The sequence below is a fragment of the Gossypium hirsutum genome, chromosome A12, assembly GCF_007990345.1.
Source record: "Gossypium hirsutum isolate 1008001.06 chromosome A12, Gossypium_hirsutum_v2.1, whole genome shotgun sequence".
In the NCBI taxonomy this organism is placed as follows: Eukaryota; Viridiplantae; Streptophyta; class Magnoliopsida; order Malvales; family Malvaceae; genus Gossypium; species Gossypium hirsutum.
Window position 1 is genome coordinate 6,833,560 of NC_053435.1, and position 25,433 is coordinate 6,858,992.

The window sequence follows — 25,433 nt, forward strand, 5'->3', positions numbered from 1 at the left end:
CTAGTTATAATTTTTTATTTTTAATTATTAATTTTAAAGTTTGCAAAATTCAATTATTTTGCTTATGGTTTTTTCTTGCATATTAATTTTAACATGACTGTCCTTTTTATAGAAAATTTAATTAAAGTTAAATTAAATTTTAAAAAATATCATATAATAATGGTGTATAACAATATTGATATATCTTTAAAAATTGATATTATGACATTATTTTATTGGTACCTAAAAACCATATATTTTAGGATATCTTAATATAAATTATTCCATTTTACTTTAATTTCTCTTTTGACTATTAGACTTAGGCTCCCTTTAGATAGGCACTAAGATTAAAAACAACAGTGACGATGAGATTAATTACAATAGCGGTAAGATTGAGTACTAAAGCAATGATTTTAAAAATGCAATACCTCAAAATAGGGCCAAAGAGTTTTAGGGGTATTTTAGGAATTTTAGTCTTAGAGTGTTCGGAATTTTGTGACATGGTATATCGATAATGTTTTCGAATATGGTTTTTAGAAAATTAAATCAATTTCTAAAAATGAGTTTTAAATACCTTTAATTTTGAAAATTGGACAGATTTGTAAAAGAGCTAAAACTTAGAGTTTTTAAGAGGTAATTAGACCAGATTTTAAAATTCACCCTCATTCTTGCGCCGTCCATTATTCTCCCTTGCTCTCCCATTCAATTTTTTTTTTCAAACTCTAATCTTTTGATTCTTATCAACATCCAAGCCTTAAACCTCCATAAAATTCCAAGAAGAACACCAAAAAACACTATAGATTCCTCCATTGTCAAGCTTTTGGGTTTTTCGGGTTTTTAATTAAACGCTTGATTTTTCGTCAAATAAGGTAATGATTCAATTTCTAATTAGTTTAAAATGTTATTTAGTCTTTTAAACGGAATTTTTAGCAATTAAATTGAACGTTTTAATTAAAAGCCAAAAATTGGGCCGTTATTGGTGGATTTCGGGAATTTGGGAAAACGTGGTTTCAAAGTGTTTTTCAATTAGTTTTGATGAGATTAAAAGGTTTCTAAAATTACTTTAAAGTTTCATTAAGTATTTCTTGGATTTTAATAAATTTTTGAAAAATAGCCAAAAACATGTTGAAAAAGTCGATACCATGAATTGAGTAGTTTTGTGTAGTTTAAAGGTTTGGAATTAGTTGTATGTGAATTATAAGATGAATGGAATTGGTTTTAGGTGAAAAGACTAAGTATAGACCGAGGTGTTTGGATTTAAAGTTTGTTATGTTAAAGGTTTCGGTTACATGATAACTTAGTTTAGACTTATGTTTTTTTATTGCTTTTGGTGAGCCCTTGGATGATTTTTTAATTTATTTTTGTGTGAATTTATTGTGTTGAAGTTCCGGATTCTCTAGGACCATCTACGAGCTAAGAAAGTATAGATTGAACTTTCAACTTCTCGACAAAAGCGTATTGGTGAGTGTTGTGATTCATTGCTCGTAGACACTTGTCATGTGTTATTTGGGAATTTAGTGTTAGCCTAAACCTCTACTCTAAATTTCGAGTGTAAGTTTTCTCATACCTATGTTATCTTGTAAACTATGTGTTTATGTGTTTGTGAATATGTGAATTGAGATGAGATGCTATAACATGTGATATGTGGTTGTGATAACTGTTGTGAAAGTGCAAATGTGTACATGTTATGTATATGTTAAATGTTAGTGACAGCGTTTTGCTAAAATGCAAATATGCAATGATAAGCAGGAATAATTGATATCAGTAAGTGATATGTGTCTGTTTCAGATATTTTGGCCTTGTGATCTTGAAATCGTTGGATATAATTTGCATGATATAGGATTGTGAGTACTCACTTATATGTATAGTGATTTTAGGCGTTGAGACCCAAGGACATGTTGGAGGGATAAGGGAATGTGAGTTAAGCTCTATTCAACGGGACATGTGAAGGGAAATAAGGAGAGTGTTAGCTATATGCTTCACTTATGGGAGATGTTCGACTTTATAAGTCATTTGGTGTGATTGGAAGTCCGGGTATCTAATGTGTGGTGATAGTGCCTACTTTATGTTTCATATTTCAAGTGCCAATTTATCATTATACATGATTGTGTGAAATGTGATACATGATTAATGGATTGTGTTGTATGATATATGCTTGAATGTTATGTAATTAAATGAGTATTGTGATATATGTTTGAATGCTATGTAATTAGATGTGTATCGTGATATATGCTTAAATGTTATGTGATTATATGTTTATTGTGTTATATGCTTAAATGTGATGCGATTATATGTGTATTGTGATTATATGCTTAAATGTTATGTGATTATATGTGTAACGTAATAAATGCTTAAAAGTGAATGTGATTACCATGTAAATGAACTAGTAACTAATGCACGAGTAAGTATAATATGATACTAGAGTTGGAACTGTTTGAGGTTGTGCTATATGGTTGTTTCATTAAAGTTTGATGAATTGTTTGCATGGTAGTTGTTCCAGGCATTCATTGAGCTTGTTAAGCTTGCACGCTTCTTTTATACCCTTGTAGAGTAGTTAAGTGCCGGTGTGAACGGTGTGGTTCCAAGGGGTGATCCAAGAAAGTCTATTTCCCTGATTTTGTAGGTGTTATTGTTATTTGTTTTTATTTTGGGACTAAGGCAATGTGGCAGACTTTTAATGATATTTGTCATGATGTTTTGGAAGTTCCATAACTTAATTACTCGTAGGATTTTGAGAATTGAATCGTATTATGCCGATTATCATTTGGACTTATTTTCGATGTTTGAAACTACTATTACGATCATTTTGATGTTTATTTGATGATGATATAATAGCATGATGAATTGTTACAAGTTGGAATAACTTATATACTCTTAAATGTTGTATTTTTCTGGTCTGGAGCAGAGGTGTCAATATTCATGTTGTCAAAACGATACCTCTGTGATTTTGAAATGTGCAGGAAGTCAGTAACATAACTATCACGAGTATTGATACTCAAGGTAATTTTATCGATACTTTTTCAATTATACCAATAATTTCTTGTGTTTTGATTTTAGACGAGAAACATAATGTTGCTTTGGTACCGATTTTCCATACGGTATCAATATCGTGTGTCAAAAATATTGATACCCATGTTCTAGTATTGATACCTACATAGTCAATTTTGAGATTTTGCTAAATGGACCTTATGCATGTTGAATTATTATTATTATAAGACTATTCGATATATGTTTATCATGTAAGGATGATAATTAAAGAGTATGATTGATTTAAAACCTATACAAATACTAAAATAGAAGACATTTCATTTAGAATGAGCTTTCATTTGTTATGTATGACATGAGACATGGTGTGACATCCTGATATTCGGACTTGGCGGCCGGGCTGGGTATAGGGTGCTACGAAAAGCAGTGGTGGAATATGTGTTTGGTAGTGGTGAGATGAGAGTAAAAATAACTATTAAGGACATTAGTTTAAAATCAATGTATAATATACTATTTGAAACCATTTTTATTACAAATTAGATTATATTTTTTATTAAAAATAATTTATAAATAGAAAAAAATTCATATATATTTATATATGTCTGGTGACAACTATAGTGAGAACTTTTAAAATGAGAACCATGATAATTAAAATGATGTAACCTCCCTAACCCGACCTAGTCGTTATGATCGAATTCTATACGCTACATTGGCCACCGAAATGGCCTAGAAAAACCATTCAATTTAGAACTCCTATTTTGACAATTTTTTTTTTAGAAAACTTAGCGTGGTTGCCTTGTGTTTATTAAAAATGTCAGATTATTAGGTTGTCTTTATTTAAAGTCCAATTTATTAAAAAGTTGCATTGTTTGAAAAAGATCTTAATTATTTTTTTCAATTTTTCTTTTTAAAACTTTAATTTGCATTATTATGCAGCGGAAAATTTGATGTCTTTTATCTTATATGAAAATTGTTTTACTTTAAGAAATTTTAAACCAGCTTTTAGCATCGTTCAATTTTTAACAAAGTTGCATGCATGCAATAAAATCCCAAATAAAAACAAAAAAACCCATGCCACAGTCCATAGTTAATAAAATTACAGTCCCAAAAAACCATTATAAGATCTAGTAAAACTTAACTTTAATTTATTAAATAAAATCGAGATGAAACATTCGAACCATGTCCAATCCTAAACTTGAAGGTTATCAGTAAGAAGTTAACTAAATGGGTGAGCTTGAGAAGCTCAGGGTGAGTCTTAACAGAACAAACAGTTGTTTTGTATACAATATCAATGTTTGTAATAAATCATGACAGTTAAATAAATAGTGCATATGTGTGGGCATGTTCGAATGTAAAACAGTGCAAAAGTCCTACCAATCCATTCGCTACAGACCACAAGTTCCCCTAAACTTGTCATCTGAACACTGAATAAAGTAAAAGTCAAAGCTCAATGTGGATAAACCACCGATAATAGTATGCAGTTGAATTGCCAGTAAATTGCGGACAAACCACCGGTACTCCACAGAACTTCAGAATGCAGATATACTACCAATATAATAATGTGGATAAACTATCGGTACTCCACAGAACCTCTCTGCTACCTACCAATCTCGAACCCATGCAATGCAATATGTTATGTAAACAATGAAGCATGTCATGCTTTACTAGTATTAGTTCCAGTATTGTGCCATGCTTAACATGCATTCAGTAAAACAATATTAGTGGTATGCTTGGCATACATTCAGTAAAACAGTTCGATGGTATGCTTTGCATGAAATTAGTATAATCGATAACAAACAGTGGCATGCTTGCATGCAATCAATATACAGTGTAACATTCGATAGCATGTTGTACATGTGATCAATTAACAGTAACAATCAACATGCTATAAGACAAATAGTAACAGTACAAATAATCCAATGTCAACAATCATACAACTGGCTTAACCTTTGTAGCACTTACACATTCAGGTAGACACATTTCAAAGCCCTAAAACATTCAAACATAGCATTTAGATCATATGCATATTCGGCCAATCATCAAATAAACACTTACACATGCTTACAACAGCCATTAACATAAAAAGTTAGGATCCACAACTGATTTACACAAATCCACATCACTAGACTTAATTTTGTAGCTTCTAATGCTTAGATCTAATTAGATCTAGTTCATATCTGTACCTAACACAAGAAAAGTTGTTAGAAATTAGCCCTTAACCACCCTAAAGGGTTCGATTAAATCAGATAAAATATTGGCTGTAATACCCCGAAAATTTTTATAGTAAAATATTATCCGTGATATAGTAAAATAAGGAAATAAAGTGACAAAAAGGGAAATTTTGAGTTATGTCAATATTGGAAAGTATATTATGACATATTGATTCAAGAAAGGATTAAATTGTAAAAGTGAGAAAAGTTTTGTGGCCCAAGAGTAAATACTCAAAATTTGAAGGATTAAAGTGTAAATATAAAAAGTTGAAGGACTAATAGTGCAAATATTTTAAGGGTGGAATGATCTAGAAACCAAGGAAAATTGATGAATTAGGACCAAATTGAATAGGTGAAGAATTATGAGGGACTAAATTGCAATTTTACCAAATTAAGTGATGACTCAAGATTGGAATTTTAAAAGATAACAAAGGGCAAAATGGTCAATTGGAAGAGAGAGAAATCTAGAGACAATGATGATGTTGGAGATATTTTAGATAAATTAAATAATTAAATATTAGTTTATTAATACTTTAAATTGATTTTTAAATGATATTTTATTATTTTATTATTATTTTATTTAATATATATATGTAAGGAAAGAAAAGGGAGGATGATCACCATTCTCATGCAACTAACGTGAGAAGAAGAAGAAGAAAGAAAGTTTTCCTTTTCTTACAATTTAGTCCTTCCTCCAAAAATTCATTATTTTCACCTAAAAATTGAAAGAATTTCCATAGCTATCAAGAGAGAAAGATAGCAAGGAGATGATGGGGAGCAAGAATATCAAGTTGGATTCAAGAAATAGAAGCTGGAGAAGAGAGAAAAATCAAGTTAAAGATTGAAGTCAATAAGAAAAGGTAAGTACATCAAGATTTCAATATGTTTTTAAGTTTGTTATTATTAACAAAGCATGGAAATAATGTTATAGTAGAGTTTTCTTACATAAGGTCCTATGTTCTTGATATGTTAATGAAGATAAAATAAGAGAAAGTGATGAGAAATGGTGTAGAAAAAGAAAATAAGAGTGTTATAACATGGTAATTAATATCTTGCACTAAAACAGTTATGGACAGCAACAGTAGTCTAACTTTGAAAAATCACCAAAAATTTTAGAAATCGAATTATAGGATGAATAAAATATGAGATTAAATCTTATTGAGTCTAGTTTCTTATAGAAGAAACTCTGTAAGTAATGGATTTTTAAATCATGAAATATAATGAATTTTGTGAGACAATGTCAGAATGGATTTGGGTTCCCCTATTCTGACTTTGGAAAATCATAAAAAATTGGATAGAAATAATTATGGGCTTAAATTTATATTTTTAGAATCTTGAATGAGCATATTTTCAATATAAATAAACGGGAATACTATTAAAATTATATAATAGGAGATAATTAATCTTTAGTAAAGAAGGGTCAGAACTGTCAGACAACAGAACAGGGGTAACTTTAAAGAATAAACTGTACTTATTGGCTAAACCAAAAATTCTGAAAATTTTATGGCAAGAATATATATGAGTGTAGTTTCAGGAAAAAAATTTTGATTTTAATTTGGACTCTATAGCTCCATATATAAATAATTTAGTTACTATGACACACATGGATAGCTTGAATATTCATAAAAGTAAATAAAAAAAATATAGATAATGTTACTTACAAGTGTGTTATATACATTAAGGAAGTGGAATGGAGAGGAGGAGGAGGAAAACATATATGAACATTCATTTAGCATGGCTAATTTGCATATTTTAGGCTCAGGGACTAAATTGAATAAAAGTAAAACTTTATGGGAAATTTTGTAAAAATGTCAGAAATGACCAAATTGCATGAAATGGATTATTTTATTATTTAAATTCCAAAATTGAATAAAATTATTAATTTAGTTCAAGATAGCGGGAAAACATGTTTTAGGGATTAAATTGAAAAGTGTTGAAATTATGGAAAATTCTAATATTTTATAGAATTCATGGACTGTTATCAATATGTATGAGAATAATAGCTGAAAATAAGGATTAAATTGCAAGAATTTTATTTTCCTGACCCTAAGGATGAAATCGTCATTAATCAAAAGTTTAGAGGCAAAATGATAATTTTGCCTAGTGCATTAATTAAATGCATTAGAATATGAAATGAATGAAAATGATGATCAAATTTATTTATAAAGATCCGCACGACTCAAATATGAGACTTGATCGTGGAAAAGAAAAGATATCGGATTAATGAAATTATAAACACAAACAAGCAATGAGGTAAGTTGGTGTAACTTGAATTGTATTTTAAATACTTGAAATATGTGGTTATGTGATGAAAATATGATTTGAATGTTCAATTCATGATATTTAATGAAATATTGATAATACTCGATATAAATTGAAAATAAATCCCAGTTGAATGAAAGGAAAATTCGATGGATCTCTGAAAAGGAATTGACGGTAAAAAGGATCTAGCCCGGACGGGTGATCCTATTCTGATATAGCCCTCCCGAAGAATACGTGTAAAATGGATTTAGCCCGGATGGGTAATCTAAATTAGGGTCTGAATTTAGCCTGGACTGGTAATTCAGATCCAAGCTCATTAGAGTAATTGTCATTGCAGGGGATTTAGCTTGGACTGGTAATCCCGACAATACTCTATGAGTTTATATTACAGGGGATTTAGCCTGGACTGGTAATCCCACTGTAAGGATGAGGTTCGCGGGAGTGTGCTCTCTGATATGAAATGTGTAAGACCATGGTTGAAAGATACCATGGCAGCCTGATATGAAATGTGTAAGACCATGGTTGAAAGATACCATGACAGCCTGATATGAAACGTGTAAGACCATGGTTGAAAGATACCATGGCAACCTGATATGAAATGTGTAAGACCATGGTTGAAAGATACCATGGCAACATGACAGAAAATGAGTAAGACCATAGTTGAAAGACACTATGGCATCATGTCAAAGATAAATAAGACCGTGGATGGGAGACGCTATGACATCTGTTGAACAATTGATATTCAGGTAATATGTATCAGATGACGAATGGTTATATGAAATAATTATGAAGATAGATAAACGAAATAAGTATAAGTACATGGAATATAATTTATGTTAAGTTTGATATAAGCTATTACCGGAATAAATATACATAAAATATATGGAAATGATGGAGCATGAAATATTGATATAATGAAATGAATGATATATGCTTATGAAGAAATGGTAAGAGAATGATATGTTTCATGACATGTACATATATGATTATCTTTGATATGTTGATACAAGAAAATTATGTAAGTAAAGACAATTATTAAACTCAAGTGTGACATGTCGAGAAAATAAGTATATCAATGTTGAATTTATATGAAATATGTGCAAGTATACTAACAATGATGTAGCTTGACGCTTAGACAAAGGTCAAGCTATTGATTGAATGGTAACATGTTTAATTATAAGAAGCATTGAAATGGTAAGTACTTAGATGAAAATAAAATTTAAGATTTTGCGAATTTTTTTTATGATCCCGATTTAATTCCGATTGGTTTTTAATGTATGTTTGGGGCTTCGAGGGCCCAATAAAGAGACGTTATGATTATTTTCAAAATATGAATAATAAATGATTTAGAATTATCTGAAAATGTTCAGTAAACTCCGGTAATGCCTCGTACCTATTCCGGCAATGGATACGGGTAGGGGTGTTAAATTGGCTTTTCATATCTGACTTTGGAAATCACTACTTACACTATTTTGGCTTAAAAATGAGATTACGAACACTTCTAATGTCATTCTTGATCCGAGGCACTCGGATCTAGTCCTTTAATCAAAAGAAAACACAAAAGAAAACATGTGAGAATTGACCATTAGAGGAAATAGGAAAGGAAAATGTAATCAGATCTGCCCACTATATGACTTACACTTCCTGAATCTCAGATCTATGATAACGAAAAAAAAAAAGAAAGAGAGAATGAGAAGCTTCAAGGGCGATAATAGAAGAGGAAAAAGGCAGCAACAAACAACCAAAGAGATGAGAAGTAAGAAAACAGTGGCAAAAATGGTAGAGGAAAAGAAGAGGGGCGACACAATGATGCAAAAATTAAAGGTTTAGGGTGACACAGTAAAGGAGAAAAGAAAAAACTAAAGAAAATAGAGTAAGAAAGAATGGTGGAATGACAACAAGAAAGCAAAATATGAGTGAAAGAGGTTGAAAACAAATAAAAATATGTTATATACTAGGTTTTGGAAGCATGGGGTGACAACAACTAGGGTTTTAGGCAAAAATACAAAAAATAAATATTAGGCTGAAGAGGGGAATCAAACTTGAGTCCCATGGATAATTTCACTAACTCTTAACCATCTAGCCAGTAACTCAATCTTGCTACATCCATGCAAAGTTAACAATAAAAATTTGATATGTGACAACTATTCCCTTTAAAAAGAAATTTCAACCTCGAAATTTACCTGATTTGAACAGATGAGGATATTGTTGATTAATCAAGTCCTTTGGCTACCACATGGCTTCTTTAGTACCATGGTTCCGCCAAAGAACTTTAACAAGTGGAATATGCTTTTTCCTTATAATCTTTGCCTCTCAACCCAAAATCTAAAACAGGTTCCTCCTTAAATGACAAGTCTAGTCTAGCTTCAATCTCTTCAATCAAGATAATATGAGAAGAGTCGAATCGATACCATCTCAACATCGATACATGGAACACATCGTGAATGCAATCCATCTCGTAAGGTAACTCAACTTGCCCTTCCGCCCAAATAGTAGAACTCTTTTCCACAGAGACACTTTCAAGAAAATTTGATTGCCGACACTAAACCCAATATCTTTCCTCTTCAAATCTGCATAAGACTTTTTTTATCCAAAGTCGCTTTTAATTTCACCTTACCCTCAATTTCCTAAACCAACTCCAAACCAAAAACATTTCTCTTGCCCAACTCAGTCCAGCACAACGGGGTACGACACTTACGACCATACAAAGCCTTGTAATCTATTGTCGTACGCGGCTTTGTATGGTCTTAAGTCTCGTAACCCTATTGTGTTGGACTAAGTTGGGTGAGAGAAAGATTTTGGGTCTGAAGTTGGTTCAAGAAACTGAGGGTAAGGAGAAACCCTCAACAAACCTCCAAATTTACCCGGCCAATCCAAGGATGCTTCGAATCTCTGAAACACTCTTAGGTTGCTTCCATTCTAGAATGACTTCTATCTTTTTGGGATCCATATGGATACCCTCAGTAGATACCACATGATCTAGAAACATTACATTTTTTAGCCAAAACTCACACTTACTCAGCTTAGCAAATAGTTTCTTCTTATAGAGAATTTGCAGAACAACTCTCAAATGCTTATTGTGCTCGGTTTCAGACTTAGAGTAAACCAAGATGTTGTCGATGAACACAACGAAGAACTGATCGAGATATGGTTGAAATACTCAATTCATCAGATCCATGAGTGCAGCCAGAGCATTCATAAAATTGAAAGACTTTACCAAGAACTTGTAATGGCCATACCGAGTTTTGACTGTAATATTGGGCACATCAGATTCCTTAACCTTCAACTAATAATACCTTGACCTTAAGTCAATATTGGAAAACACGGTTCCTCCTCTAAACTAGTTAAACAAATTATCAATTTTAGGTAGAGGGTACTTATTCTTCATTGTCAATTTGTTCAATTGTCGATAATTGATGCACAATTTCAAAGAACCGTCATTTTTTTTATGAACAAAACCAGAGCTCCCTAAGGAGAAACATTAGGTCTTTTAAAGCCATGATCTAGAAGCTTTAAAAGTTGAACCTTCAACTCTTTAAGTTCTTTCAGTGCCATGCGGTAGGGAGCAATGAACACTAGTGTCATTCTAGAAAACAAATCAATTCTAAGCTCAATCTCACAATCTGAAGGTAACATTGGAAGTTCCTCGAGAAAAATGTCTTGAAAATTCTTAACCGTTTGGATACTTTCCACAGTTAAACTAGTTACACTTGCATCTCAGACATAGGCTAGATATGTTTCACACCTTTTACGAACTAATTTCTCTACTACTATAGTAGAGATTACGTTAGAGAGATAATCTCATTGTTCACCAACCATAACGACCTCATTACCATATACTATCTTCAGTGTCACTATTTTAGAAGTAAAGTCCAAAGTGACTTGGTGCTCGACCAATCAGTCTATTCCCAAAATTAAATCGAACTCTCCAAAAGGAAACTCTATCAAGTCAGCTTGAAAAACTATGCCTTAGACTTCCAACGGACAATGTCTATAAATCTTATCCATAACCATTGATTGTTCTAAACGGTTGGCTATGATAATAGTGCTAGCAATATTTTCTACCCAATTCCCAATTTATCAGACATATTGTAGGCAACATAAGAATGCGTAGAGCCAAAGTCAATTAAAGCAAAATAAGGTAGGGAATGGATAGTAAAGGTACTTCATATAACGTCGGATGCATCCTTGTCCTCTCTGCCTCTAGTTGCATATAACAGATCAAGTTGCTTAGCTTCTGCTCTGTTTACACCTTGACCCAGTTCTCACTGACCTTGACCATTATCATCGTTTATGTTCTAACATCAGCCCCTTTGAAGCATCTGCCTAACCCTTTGATTCTGTACCCAATTTTGACCCTGATTTTGTACTGGGGCTTGCATTTAATTAACCTGGCAAGGACAATCCTTAACACAGTGCTCAGTCGATCCACAACCCAAACATGTACTCAACCTCCTCTAGCACTAGCTCGAATGGTGTTTATCACAGAACCCACATACTGAAATCTTGCCAACTCCAGTAGCCACTTCTGCAGTATTCTAGTGTGGTCTAATCTCTCTAACCCGTTTCACAGGTTACAAATTTAGGCCAGTAGGTCCAGATTTTCTCTTATTCTGAACCTTATTTTTACCTCTCTTTTTGCGCACCAATGCTTAATCTCCTTAACAATCTTGGTCTTCTCAACCAAAGTTTCAAATACATTTTCCTGATGTGGGGTTACTTAGATTTTCAAGTCATATCTCAACCTATCTTCAAACAGTAAACTCTTATCCTGCTCAATTGCCACCATACTCAGAACACAGCGGGTCAATATTAAAAACTCAACCTCATAACCAGTTACAGACACGTCTCCCTATTTAATCTTTATGAATTCTACCCTACGGGTCTTGACATATCTAGTACCCATATATTTCTTCTGGAAGGCCTCTTGAAAGTAGGTCCAAGTTATACGTTCAACCTGTGTACCTCTGACTAGAGACTGGCACCAACGATAGGCTTTGTCCCTCAGAAAAGACACAATACCTTTAAGCTTTTGTTTTGGAGTGCAGTCCATATCCTCTAGAATCCTCTCAATGGTCTCCATCCAATATTTTTCCATTTTAGGGGTTATTCCAACAACACCATAAATAATTCAGCCTCATTAGATTTGAGCCTCTCAATAATGGGCCCACAATTTTCGGTTCTAGTCTGGACTCCAAGAAGCCTCTGTAGAACCTTTAACATGGCTTGGGTCACAGCATCATCCCCAGCCTCTTGATTTCCGTCTTCAGCGATAAGTGTATTAACTGTGTCGTTTGTTTCTAAGTCATGCATACGTCCCAAAGAAGCAGATGGCTCAACTTGAGCCACACAACGTTCCCTCCACGGGTTCGCATACCATGAACTCGTGTACCACAGGTATTCATTATGCAATCTCGGCTTTATGTTTTACAGTTTTAACAAAGCACAAACACTAGTTATTTTTAGTAAGTTTTTAGTTCTAATCTTACAGTTTTATGCAATATAGTTCCAGTGTTTGTCTACAATTTAACAGTAGCGGTACTAATGAAAACCGGCATCAAAATCTCAGAGTTTTTAATTTATATTTTTTTTCTAATAAAAACATTGTAGTAGGTTTTTTCCAAAATATATCTTTTAAAATTTATGCATGCAAACTCATTTAAAACTTCAAGCCGAGTTTATGAACTTGACTTTGATACCACCAAATGTAACCTCGCTAACCTGGCCTAGATGTTATGGTCAAATTTTGTAAGCTACATTTGCCTCCAAAATGGCCTACTAAAATCATTCAGCTTATAATTCCTATTTTGACAAAAAAAATTAGGAAAACTTAGCGTGGTGGCCTTGTGCTTATTAAAAAGTCAAATTATTAGGTTGTCTTTGTTTAAAGTCCAGTTTATTAAAAAGTTACATTGTTTGAAAAATATCTTAATTGTTTTTGTCAATTTGCATTTTTTAGAACTTTAATTTACATTATTATACAACAGAAAGCTGATGCCTTTTGTTTTATATGAAAACCATTTTACTTTAAGAAAATTTAAGCTAGTTTTTAGTGTTGTTCAACTTTTAACAAAGTTGCGTGCATGTAATAAAATCCCCAATAAAAACAAACAAACCTATTCTACAATCCATAGGTAATAAAATAACAGTCCCCAAAAAAACCATAATAATATAAAGTAAAATTTAAATTTACTTTGTTAAAAAAAATCGAGACGAGACCTCCGAACCGTGTCTGATCCTAACCTTTGAGGGTTATTAGTAAGAAGTACACTAAAGGGATGAGCTTGAGATGCTCAATGTGAGTCATAACAAGACAAACAATAGTTTTGTATACATTCAAGCAACCATAGTAGAGCACATAGCCAACAATATCAATATTTGTAATAGATCATGGCAGTCCAGTAAATAGTGCAAAATTCCTACCCATTCATCCGCTACACACCACGAGTTTCCCTGAACCCGTCATCTGAACAGCAAATACAGTAAGAGCCGAAACTCAATATGGATAAACCAAAAATAACATTATGCAGTTGAATTGCCAGTAACTTGTAGACAAGCTGCTAGTAAATTGCAAATAAACCGTTGATACTTCATAGAACTTCAAAATGCAGATGTACTGCCAATATAATAATACGGATAAACCACCAATACTCTATAGAACTCCTTCATCACCCACCAATCCCGAACCTATGCAATGCAGTATGTCATGTAAACAATGAAGAATGTCATACTTTAACAGTACTGATTTCAGTACTGTGGCATGCTTAACATGTATTCAATAAAATAGTATCAGTGGTATGCTTTGCATACATTTGGTAGAAGAGTTCGGTGGCATGCTTTGCATTAAATTAGTATAACCGGTAACAAATAGTGGCATGCTTGCATACAATCAATATACAATGTAAAAGTCGATAGAATGTTGTACATGTGATCAATTAAACAGTAACAATCAACATGCTACAAGAAAAATAGTAACAGTACAAATCATTCAATTTTAGCAATCATCCAATTGACTTAACCTTTATAGCACTTACACATTCGGGTAGACATGTTTCAATGCCCTAGAACAGTCAGCCATAGCATTTAAATGACATGCATATTTGGCCAATCACCAAATAAACACTTACACATGCTTACAACGGTCATTAACATAAAAAGTTAGGACCTACAACTAATTTATTCAAATCCACAGCACTAGACTTAATTCCGCAGCTCCTAAGGCTCAGATCTGATTAGATTTAGTTTAGATCTGTACCTAGCACAAGAAAGTTTGTTAGAAATCAACCCTTAATCACCCTAAAAGGGTTAAGCCAAATCAAATAAAAGATTGGCTTTTCGGATTTGACTTCGAAAATCACTACTTACACTATTTCGACTTAAAACGAGATTATGAACACTTTCGATGTCATTGCTGATTCGAGGCGTTTGGATCTGGTTCTTCAATCAAAAGAAAACACAAAAGAGAACATGTGAGAATCGACCATTAGAGGAAAAAGGAAGGAAAACCGTAATTATATATGACCACTATACGACTTACACTTCCTGGATCTCAAATTTCTGATAACGGAAAAAAGAAAACAAGGAAGAAATAATGAGAACCTTGAAGTGTGGTAATGGAAAAGAAAAAAGGTAGCACTAAACAACCAAAGAGAGGAGAAGTGATGAGTCGTTGAGAGCACCAAAAATATTCTATTCCCTGTAAAATAGTAAAATTAATAGTAAAAATAATAGTAAAGGGGAAGTAGGGTCGAATCCTTAGAGACCGGATTGTACGAATGCTCGTTTCTTGAAATCCTGGACAATTTCTTGGCCAGGAAAATCTGCGTTCCTAAAAAATAAAAAATAGAATTAAGAATCTGGAAAAAAAATAAAAAACAGAATTTAAAGTGAATTGAAATTGTGAAATTAAATAGATTGCAGAAATTAAAAATGGAAAAATAATAAACAAAGTTTGAAAATAAAGAAAGTTTCTTATGTGGCGAGATTCCAACTAGGTTGTTTCGTTCCGCCTTGGATTCAATCCTTGACTTTTAAGTAACCCTTCTCGAGCTGGATAAGCCAGTTATAGTGGAAGAGGACGCCTACGACCATCAGCTTCAAGGATTTAGACTTATTTGGCGGAGCCTGACTCTAGCCAATAATCGCTTTTGTGGGACTATCTCCTTCTAGATCATCACTTCCCAATGACGAATACCACGCCGTTTTGTCTCTTGGATTCGCCAACCTCTGATGCAGAAAACCAACGAACCGACTATGCAATCTTCCCAAAACGTACAAAGCGGCCGTTCCTTGCATAAGTTGAAAAGATCACCTATTAAGGGACATGGACGGAAGCGTCAGCCTCGTAATGCGGAGAAGCGATGAATACCTTGTTGAGAAGGCTAAGCGCGGGTTCTAAGCCTCATGAACCTTTTTTGAAAATTTTGACAACTTTGGCTAGATTGGTTTAGTGGCTCATGATTTTTGGGAAAGAAATAAATATAATATAAATGAGATTTTTATTGAAGGAAATATGGAGAGAACAAAAAAAAACAGAGTTTTTGGGAGAGGGAGTGTTTACAGGAAAAAAAAATAGATGTCAAATATGTGCCACTCCATCCCCTATTTATAGTACTAGAAAACCTAGTCTATTCCTAATGAAATTCTAAAAGATAAATACAAATAAATAAAGATAATTAAAGATAAATAAAGATAAATGAAAATAAATCCTAAAATTTAAATCTAAATAAAAATCTTTAATAATTATCCTAATATAATTGAAATTAAAATAGAGTCTTGTGCTATAAAATCTCTTCTTTTGCATTGTAGTCCTTGGGTCTTCCATGTTTGCATTTTTGGCACAACTTCTTTCTTTCTTTGCATGTTGGCCCATTATATCTTCAAATTTGTACTTATTGCCCTTAAATTTCCTCTTGCCTCCAATTTAATCCCTAAAAGATAAAAGACCATAAATAGCCCAAATTAGTAGCATCATACTCAAAATAATTAGCACATAAAAATATGACGTTCTAGAGTATTATCAAGAAGTAAGAAAATGAAGACAACAATGGTGAAGAAAAATAGGAGGGGCGACACAATGATGCAAAAATTAGGGTTTTATGGCTGCATAGTGAAAAAAGGGAAAAGAACTAAAGGAAAGAGAGTAAGAAAAAAGGGTGGGACGGCAATAGGAAAGCAAACTATGAGTGAAAGAGGCTAAAAACAAATAAAAATATGTTATATACTAAGGTTTGAAAGCATGGGGTGGCAACTACTAAAATTTTGGGCAAAGATACAAAAAAAAATTATGTAGGAGAGGGGAATCAAACACAAGTTTCAGGGATAATTTCACTAACTCTTAACCATCTAGCCAGTAACTCAATCTTGATACAGTCATGCAAAGTTAACAGTAAAAATTCAGGATGTGACAAATGATCTTAGCCTTTAGATCAAAATAAATGGTTCTGAGTTATAGATTCTATAGTTATCTTACTTTATTAAAATAAAACTAACAACACCTTATCTGTTTTTTCTTTTTTCTTTACATTACTTAATTATATAAATAGAAAAAAATCTAAACTTTTATTGCTAAAAAATAATTTATAAATAGAAATTTCATATATGGTGACAATGAGAATTTTTAAAATAAGAACCATGAGGGTCAAAATGATCTTAGAGCATTAGATCAAAATAAATGATTCTAAACTATAGATTTTGTAATTATCTTAACTTATTAAAATAAAACCAACAGCATCCAATCATTTCCGTTTTTATTTTCTTTACACAGTATAAGATAACTACAAAATCTAAGACTTAGAACCATTAATTATGATCTAGTCAAGTTCTAACTATAGTTACCAATATACTAAAATTAAATTGTTTAAAACCATTTTATATTAAATAATAACTAAAGTTATATTTATGATAATAAAACTTAATTATTTATTAAACTATTGTATAAAAATAACAAGCATGAAGTTTAACACATAGGAGTTGGGTTCGTTTCGAAGAGAAATTTATTCTCTGTTGGACTAGAATTTTTATCTAGTTCAATAAATCAAAAGAAATTCCAATCGAAAATAGTACCGATGAGAATTTTTAACCTGAAAAGGATTGTCCTAAAAGATAAGTACAATTATCCTTTCATTTAAATTTTGCCAATATCAAAGGAGTGGAGATTTTCTTCAAACCTAAAACCATTCTTTCCCAAAACCCATTCTATACTAGCTAACAGTTTTTAGCTTAATAATATACTCGGGTACAAGTAATCTGATTTTGTATAGTGGGAATTGAGTTTCTTAAGATGCATAGTAATTCACAATAATTGTAAAGTACAAATACAATCCACTTGAGAATTCTCAACCTTTGAAAAACTGCAGTCCTACAAGCATCTCTGTTTTTGTCTTCCTGTTCAAACTAAAAAGCAACTCTGTTTACTTGTTATTTTTGGACTTCAATTCAGCAGCATTAGCCTGTGCAGCAGCTTTTGCAAGAGTTGTGGGTTTGAAGACACTCTTGGGATTAAGAGCCTTTCTAATCTTAAACACAGCCCAAGCTGTCCCAATTGCATGTCCTGCCGCATCAAGCCCTTCATTTGTAACCTTTCCTGCCTTTTCTCCATACCTACACCACCAAAACCAGTAGTACGTCTGATAAACATGATGATCATATATACCAACTCCCACGTAATCAACTTTTTCTTCTCAGTAAGCATACCTTTGTGAAACAAGTCCTGTTGTCACAACAGATGTGGTAGACATGACATTCCTTCCTGCTACTTCAACTGCATCGCAAACCTTATCTAAATGGACATACAAGCAGAAACACCGTAAGAATACCAACCATGTTGCATTTTCTATTTAAATGCAGTGTTGTGCCAAACACTTCAAAAGAAGCAATAACCTCGCATCAAAAACTAATGACGTCTTTGGACACGCACACAACATGCAGATGATGGCCGCATGACAAATGGTATCACATATATATGATAAAATAGATAGCAGGCATGAAAGTTGCATCCTAGCAGAGAAGACGAGATATAGTAAATCCATAACAAATAAGGTAAAGTTGACGAGAGGAAACAACTTACTAAATCCATCCAAGGAAGCAAGAACGATTTCTCCAGGCAGCAGGTTGAAAAATTTCTTACCAACTTTGGAGTTAACAATTGAACCTGTGAAGAATCCAGACACTTTAACCACACCTGAAAGAATTCCAGTGGCCACTTTCTCTGACATCTTTGTTAACTTCTTAACCCTGAAACCAGAATCAAATCACCTCATGATTCCAAAATCATTTTTAACAAAGGAATATGCTGAAATTTGTCCTATGGAATTGTACTGAAGGCAACAGAAGTTTAACATAAAGCTACCATAATGCTTAATAATAATAGCCTCTGTTTCACAAGCACTTAAGCTTTCCAAGTACAGTCTCAAATGTTAAGCAGCTCCAAATTCATCATAAAAAGGGACTTATGTTATGATCAAGAAACAAACCTTTTCATCCTTCTCAAGGCCTCTGGAGAGATCTCAGAGGTTGAACCTGACTTTATCCTCTTACTCAAGAAATCATTGCCCCATTTCAACCTATCAACAGTGACATCGCCGCACCACAAAATCCCCTTCACAACGTACCCTGACCCCGATGCTATTGCCTTTGCTATAGACCCGTTATAGTCTTCAACATTGGGCGCCAGAGTCGTCCAATACGCCATTGCACTTCCCACGATTAAGTCCCTTTTTTCCTTTCTATTCAACTCTTCGGGCGCCACATTTCTCGCATCCACAAGATTCCAGTTCTCTATCCCTTTCACTTGTTGCACCGAAAAGCAACTGTAAGTTTCCAAGATTCTATCAAGTTCCTTCAACAAACCCTCTTGCCCTTTTGCAGCTATTGTCAGACCATAGTTCAAAACATCCTCGGTTTGATTAGAATCTTTTCCGTCTTCAAACGACCCATTCGATGGCACTCTAAGAGTAAAGAAATAGTGGGAAGCATCAAGTTTCACAACAGGCTCATCTTTAGCCAAAGGCCATTGAATATCGTCACCAAGGCGAGCAAAAACAGCAACAACGTTGTCGCCTTGAAGGAGACTAACAATACAGAGGTCACCACAAGCAAGCTCAACGCTTGTTTCTCGCTCAATAAGGTGAACAATGGCACCAGGAACCTTGAGGAGGAGTTGTTCAGCAGAATCTTGGTGGGTGTGCAAGGCGGTGGCGTCGTCAGGGAAGAGGTTTTCGGCTAAATCTTTCATGTCCAAAGAAGGGTACAAAGAAGACGAGGAAGAAGGAGAAGAAGAAGTGGCGTCTGGGTTTGAAAGATCGACCTGTGGGTAAAGAGAGGACGGATGTTCTGGAGGAGAAGAATACATGATCTTAGCTTTGCTCAGGTCTGGCCTTCTAGGTTCGGTGGTTGATTAGTTAGCTTGCAATTGGTTTTGGGTTAGGCGGATGAGTGCATTTAAGGTGGGACAAGCCTAGGATAGAAGAAATAAAACTATACAAAGACGTGTCGGTTGGGTCTTGGGAAAGGCGAGTTGCACATGGCATTCATAGGAGAAACCGCGTCATAACAGTGGCAGATAGCCGTCTTTCTTTATGGATGATGGATATCTTATGGCTATTTATTAGCATCCGACAAGCTGCTGCTCTCTCTTACTTTGGAGTATGTAAAATTAAAACATTATTTTATTAAATATCTTCTTTCTTTTTTTTTAATATTTTTACAAAATTGTAAGGGTGAGTTTGGATAGGCGATGCGTTTATCTGTAGTTAGTGTAAAAATAGCGATGGCGGTGAAATTAGATACTGTAGCGATACTGTAGCGTGAGATAAAAAGTAAGCTAAATGCACCGCACCGCACCTAATCGCCTATTCAAACTCACCCTAAGTCTCACCATGGAGACCCCGATAGTTAGAAGAAATTAGTCGTGAATATTTGATTGAGTCAAGTAAAATTTTTTTAAGTTAGTCGAGTTGATAAATTCTATTTTAACAATCAAGTTTAATTTAATTTGTTTCGAATCGAATCGAGTCAAAAAATCTTAAGTTAAATCGAGTCGAGTTAACGAATTATATTGTTTATACTTAGGGTCCTTTTGTTTACATGTAAAAGGTTTTATAAAAAATGTTTTTTGAAAAATGACTTACACTTTTAAAAAGCGTAAGTTATTTTTCAGAAAAGAGCTTATCTATAAATAATTTTATTTTTATATAAAAATTAATCTATAAATAATTTTATTTTTATATAAAAATTAATTTAAATCAAGTTTAATATTATTATATTGATAATAAATTTTATTTTTTATTTTTAAAAATATTTAAAATATTATATTTTTTAATATTATTAAACATACATATTTAATTATTTATATTTAGTCATATAATAAATTATTAATATAATAAATATAATTTATTATTTTAAAAATTATTTAATATTTCAATCTTATTTTGATAATAAATTTTAAAAATAATAATTTTAGATAATATTATTCACATATTATTGAAAATATTTAATATTAATATTTTAATAATAAATATTTATTATAATTATAAATATATTAATAATAAATGTTTTATATTATAAAGGTTAAAATATGTCATAAGCCTATGTACACTTCTCAGATTTGTAATTTAGTCTATGTACTTTTATTTTCAAGAATTTAGTCCATTTACTTTTTAAATTTGAAAATCAAGTCCAATTGTTAACATCGTTAAATTTTTTTATCAATTTTGTTGATGTCACATCTTTAAATTCAAATACTCACTTAGTAGTCATGTAATTAAAAAATGACGTTGTAATGAATCTAAATTTAACATAATATTTTTAATATATGCAAAAATAATGTAAAATATAAAATTATAGATAAAAATAAATTCAATTAAACAATGAAAAAAAATCTCAAATGTATGTTTGTTTGATTGAAAACAACGAAATATTTTTAAGAAATCTACCAAACAATAAAAAATATTTTACACAGATTCATCCAAACACCAGAAAATATTAATTTTTCCAGAAAAATAAATCATTTTCCAGAAATCATTTTCTAGAAGTCATTTTCAGTGAAGCAAATGGAGCCTTAATGTTGTATTTAGATGGACTGATTATTTAAATAGTAGACGAAGTACAAGATTATTTAATTGCATAAATAATATAATGATTTTACCTTTTAACTTAATGGGTAAATATTTATCAAAACGACATAGTTTTGCCTTTTTAACTTAATTATTTTAAATTTTAACTTTTAAAAAAGTAAACATTTATCAAACGATGTAGTTTTTTATTTTCTTATTCGAATTTTCGAATAACTCGAATTGTATAATTCATATTCGAGTTAAACAAAAAAACTTAATTTTTTATTCGAGTTGATCCGAATAACTTGATTAACTCAAATAACTCAAATTATTTAATTCAAAATTTAAAATTTTTTATCAAAATTTTCAAATCAAATCAAATCAAATTTTACTAACCCTAAAAGAATCGATACAGGAGCTGCCCAAAATCTGTTCATTGATGGAAATTTATCCAATGCAATTCAAAGCATTGGTAAGTGTTGAGTGACTAAAGGGTAAAGCAATTGAAGTGTTCCTTTCAAGAAAAGCGTCATTAATGATTTATTTTTAAGGTTTTTTATAAGAATATTTTTAAACTATATATAAAAAATTTGAGATAATGAATATTTGTAATTTCATTAAGTATAAATATGAAATTAATTTTTGATAATTTTACAACCATATATAAATTTGTTTGATGGATAGCACTAATCTCAATCATTCTCTTAAATAATAATATATAGATAGATAGATAATGTTAAATTATGACAGATTCGTATAATACATTATTTTGAAAAGAAATTTATGTGAAACAACAAATGAGTTTTAGCTGTAATAGTAGTAATTTCGGTGTTCGAAATTCATGTTTTATCTGTTTTTTTCTTTTTTCTCTTCAATAGATTGTATATAAAAAATCAAAAGATAAAGCAACCATTATAGTGATATTTTCTTTTTAAATTTAATTTTTAGAATTTTTTTATTAAGTCAATACTGGTTTATTTTATGATATTAATATTTAATTTTTTTTATTGATTAAGTATGAGTTTGACTGACATCAATATTATTACTAATATAAGAGGATTTAAGTTCGAGAGCACACATGTGCATTTTATCTTCTTATTTAAAAGTTGAGAAGGGGATATAAAATAATTTTAGACATTGTATAAAAAAAATTACGCTTTTAAAAAAATAAATATGAATAGTAAAATGTTTTATTTCTTAAAACTTTATAAGCAACAATGCAACCAAGATTAAACTATTACAAAGCACAAATGAACAGACCAATCCTAACCTAAATAAATTTGGATAGGTCTTATACTTAATGGGATTGGAATCTAAAATAAAATTTGAATTAAAAACTCACATGCATAACATAAGTACACATAATAAAATTTGAACCTAAACACTTTTAATTTAAAACCTCAACTTTTGCGAACATTATTAAGTTGTTATTAACTTTTTTCATAATAATAAAACACTATATTTTCTTTTTTATATACAAAGCTTAAAATTATCCATAACCTCTTATCAACCTTTGAATAGAAGGATAAAATGCGCTTAAGCACTAGAATCTACATCCTCTTATACTAACAACAATATCAATATCAACTAGGCTAAGACTCAATTAGCAACACTGTTATTTTTTTAAATCCAAAAAACCCTATACTTTTTAACTGGTAAAACATTTGGATGTTGATTTGCACTATCTTAATAAATGATGTTAATGATAGTATATAGAAAAAGTATGGATATCTTTTTCTTCCTGGTTTTAACTTTAATAATATAACTATTTTTGGAATTAGATTAGACTGAATAATCGAATCAGTAAGATCGAGATACCAATTCAAAATAAGGGGTTGGACTGGTTAACTTCTAAACCAGTTCGATTATTGAACCAACAGTTGAATTGGGTTTCTCTATTTTTAAATATTTAAAAGAAATTAAATAATTTATTCAATTGAAGCGGGTGAATCAGTTGAATTAGTTGAACCAAGAATTAGTAATTTGATGGATTTAATTATCAATCTGGTTCTGAAAAACATTGTAACTTTTATATTAAAAATAAATCATAAGATTTTTAGAATTTTGGAAATTTTTTTTTGAAAATTCTCCATACATCTAATATGTGTTAACTATTAATACTAAATTATCTTATCTATATTATTATTTAATCATTCAATTGAGTTTGTGTCACAAGACAACCATGCACCAACTTAATTGAAAAGTGACTAAAATACTATTATTTATTTATTTTTCTCCGTCATAATAAGATTTTAGGCTAAAAAGAACTTCAAAGCCCCTAAACTTCTCCAAAAAAAATCAATTAAACTCCTATACTTTTTTGCACTCAATTAAACCCTTGAATATTAAAATTGATATAAATTAAGTGAGAAAAAACATCTTGAACCAAAGTGCTAAGTTTTCTAAAATGTTCAAATAAGGCACAAATACTTAACATTACATAGTAAGCATAAGTCACATATTTCAAACATGTTTACATATAAAACAACCATGTGCAACCTATATGAACCTAGAACTACCTATTAACAAAATAAAAAATTTACAATATAATGCACATGTAATATTTCATACCCGACCTGATCGTCAAATTTAGGCTACAGGTGCTATACTCCAATAACTAACTAATTAACCAATAACTTATAAAAATATGTTGTCCATTGGAAGTCATATCATATCAACTCTTATAATAGAAACTTAACTTAAGAACATTTCACATACCAAATAATAACAATCTGATAAACGTTTATAACAGATGAATAAATTATTCAGCTTAAGGAATTTACTACAAGGTTAAAACCCATGAAATAACATTTCAACAGCCATTCGATTACAATCAATTCATTTCTCAACTAGAAATTTAAAAAATTCTATTTTAAATTTTATTTACAGCTCGACTTGAACCTTGAGACTCTACCTTTAGGTCACCCCACTGTATGCATATCACTATGACCCCAAACTAAACTGCTTGACAGAAACTGTCTCTATGGCCAAGACATCCACAAATGCTCAAGCAAAATAGCGTGAGCTTTTCGTATTGAAATCTTGCATAGATAAAACTAGATGGCAAGATTTGACTTTTCTTTATGCGTTTCAGTGGAAACAACACATCAATTATAACATTGATTCGTAAGCACTGTTTAAAACTAGAAGAAATCTATTTTGAATTGTACTCTTCAAATTGTTGATAAGTTAAATTAAAAAAGGGGTTGAAAAGTCAAAAATGGTGGGAGGTGCAATTGGCACCGAAAGAAAAAAAATAGTTGGCAAGTTGTTTAAAGTTGAAAGGGATAATTGCAATTTTGGTCCCTAATTTTTTAGGCCATTTGCAAGTTAGTCCCTGAACTTCAACTATAAATAGGCCTAACCATTTCTCATTTCAACCATCCCAACCAATCTTTCTCTCTTAGTTTTCTCTCTTCTCCCATTTGAGAATTCTTAAGGAATTCTATTTGTTTGTAATACTTTGGAGATAGTAAAGTTATCATCTGGTGTTAGTGCCCGAGGACGTAGGTATAATTTACCGAACCTCGTTAAAACTCTTGTGTTCTTTCTTGTCCTATTTTTCTTTCAATATTTGAGGGTATAATAGTAGTATTTAATTGTGCTATTAAATTACTATAGAAGGGATATTTTGTCTAAGGAAAGACTTGGTATTTAAGAGATCCATGTGATCCACCTCTCTTCCCTGGGAATTGAACTTTGTGTGATTTTTAAGTACAATAATTTACACGCTTCCGACCCTATTGGAACAACAAGTGGTATCAAGAGCCGAAGGTTAATCGTAGTATGCTCTGTGGTTGCAGTTTAAACTGATCTTCCACATCAGAAAAGATTTCCTTAGGTATATTGAAAGATTATGGAGAAAACGGTCGGTGTAGGAGCTTCAACATCGTCCATGTGGACAAGACCGACAATTGCAAATGCAAGATTGGCCGTGGAGATC

The 25,433-nt window shown here is 31.7% G+C and overlaps 1 protein-coding gene across 2 annotated transcripts; it reads right to left on the reverse strand.

The window, feature by feature from the left end:
• Positions 1-15,918: 15,918 nt before the first annotated feature.
• On the reverse strand, positions 15,919-20,014 carry LOC107932580 (protein EARLY-RESPONSIVE TO DEHYDRATION 7, chloroplastic). Of its 2 annotated transcripts, XR_005906064.1 has the most exons (5): positions 18,911-20,008; positions 18,505-18,671; positions 18,132-18,216; positions 17,779-18,038; positions 15,919-16,366 (listed from the first exon to the last, which is right to left on the reverse strand). XR_005906064.1 is itself a non-coding variant. In XM_016864635.2 (4 exons), exons 1-4 carry the CDS (start codon positions 19,786-19,788, stop codon positions 17,849-17,851), a joined length of 1,320 nt encoding a protein of 439 aa, XP_016720124.2. In that variant the 5' UTR covers positions 19,789-20,014; the 3' UTR covers positions 17,535-17,848. The 2 variants fall into 2 exon arrangements, 1 of the variants encoding a protein (XP_016720124.2); XM_016864635.2 differs by lacking the exon at positions 15,919-16,366 and having other exon boundaries at positions 17,535-18,038; positions 18,911-20,014.
• Between the last annotated feature and the right edge of the window lie 5,419 nt (positions 20,015-25,433).

Bases quoted from the DNA above. Each gene is read 5' to 3' on its own strand.
- LOC107932580 (XM_016864635.2), bottom strand. From the start codon at position 19,788: ATGTATTCTTCTCCTCCAGAACATCCGTCCTCTCTTTACCCACAGGTC. The intron at 18,672-18,910 runs GTTTGTTTCTTG...TTCTGGTTTCAG, and splicing joins GCCTTGAGAAGGATGAAAAG to GGTTAAGAAGTTAACAAAGA. The intron at 18,217-18,504 runs GTAAGTTGTTTC...ATGTCCATTTAG, and splicing joins TGCTTCCTTGGATGGATTTA to ATAAGGTTTGCGATGCAGTT.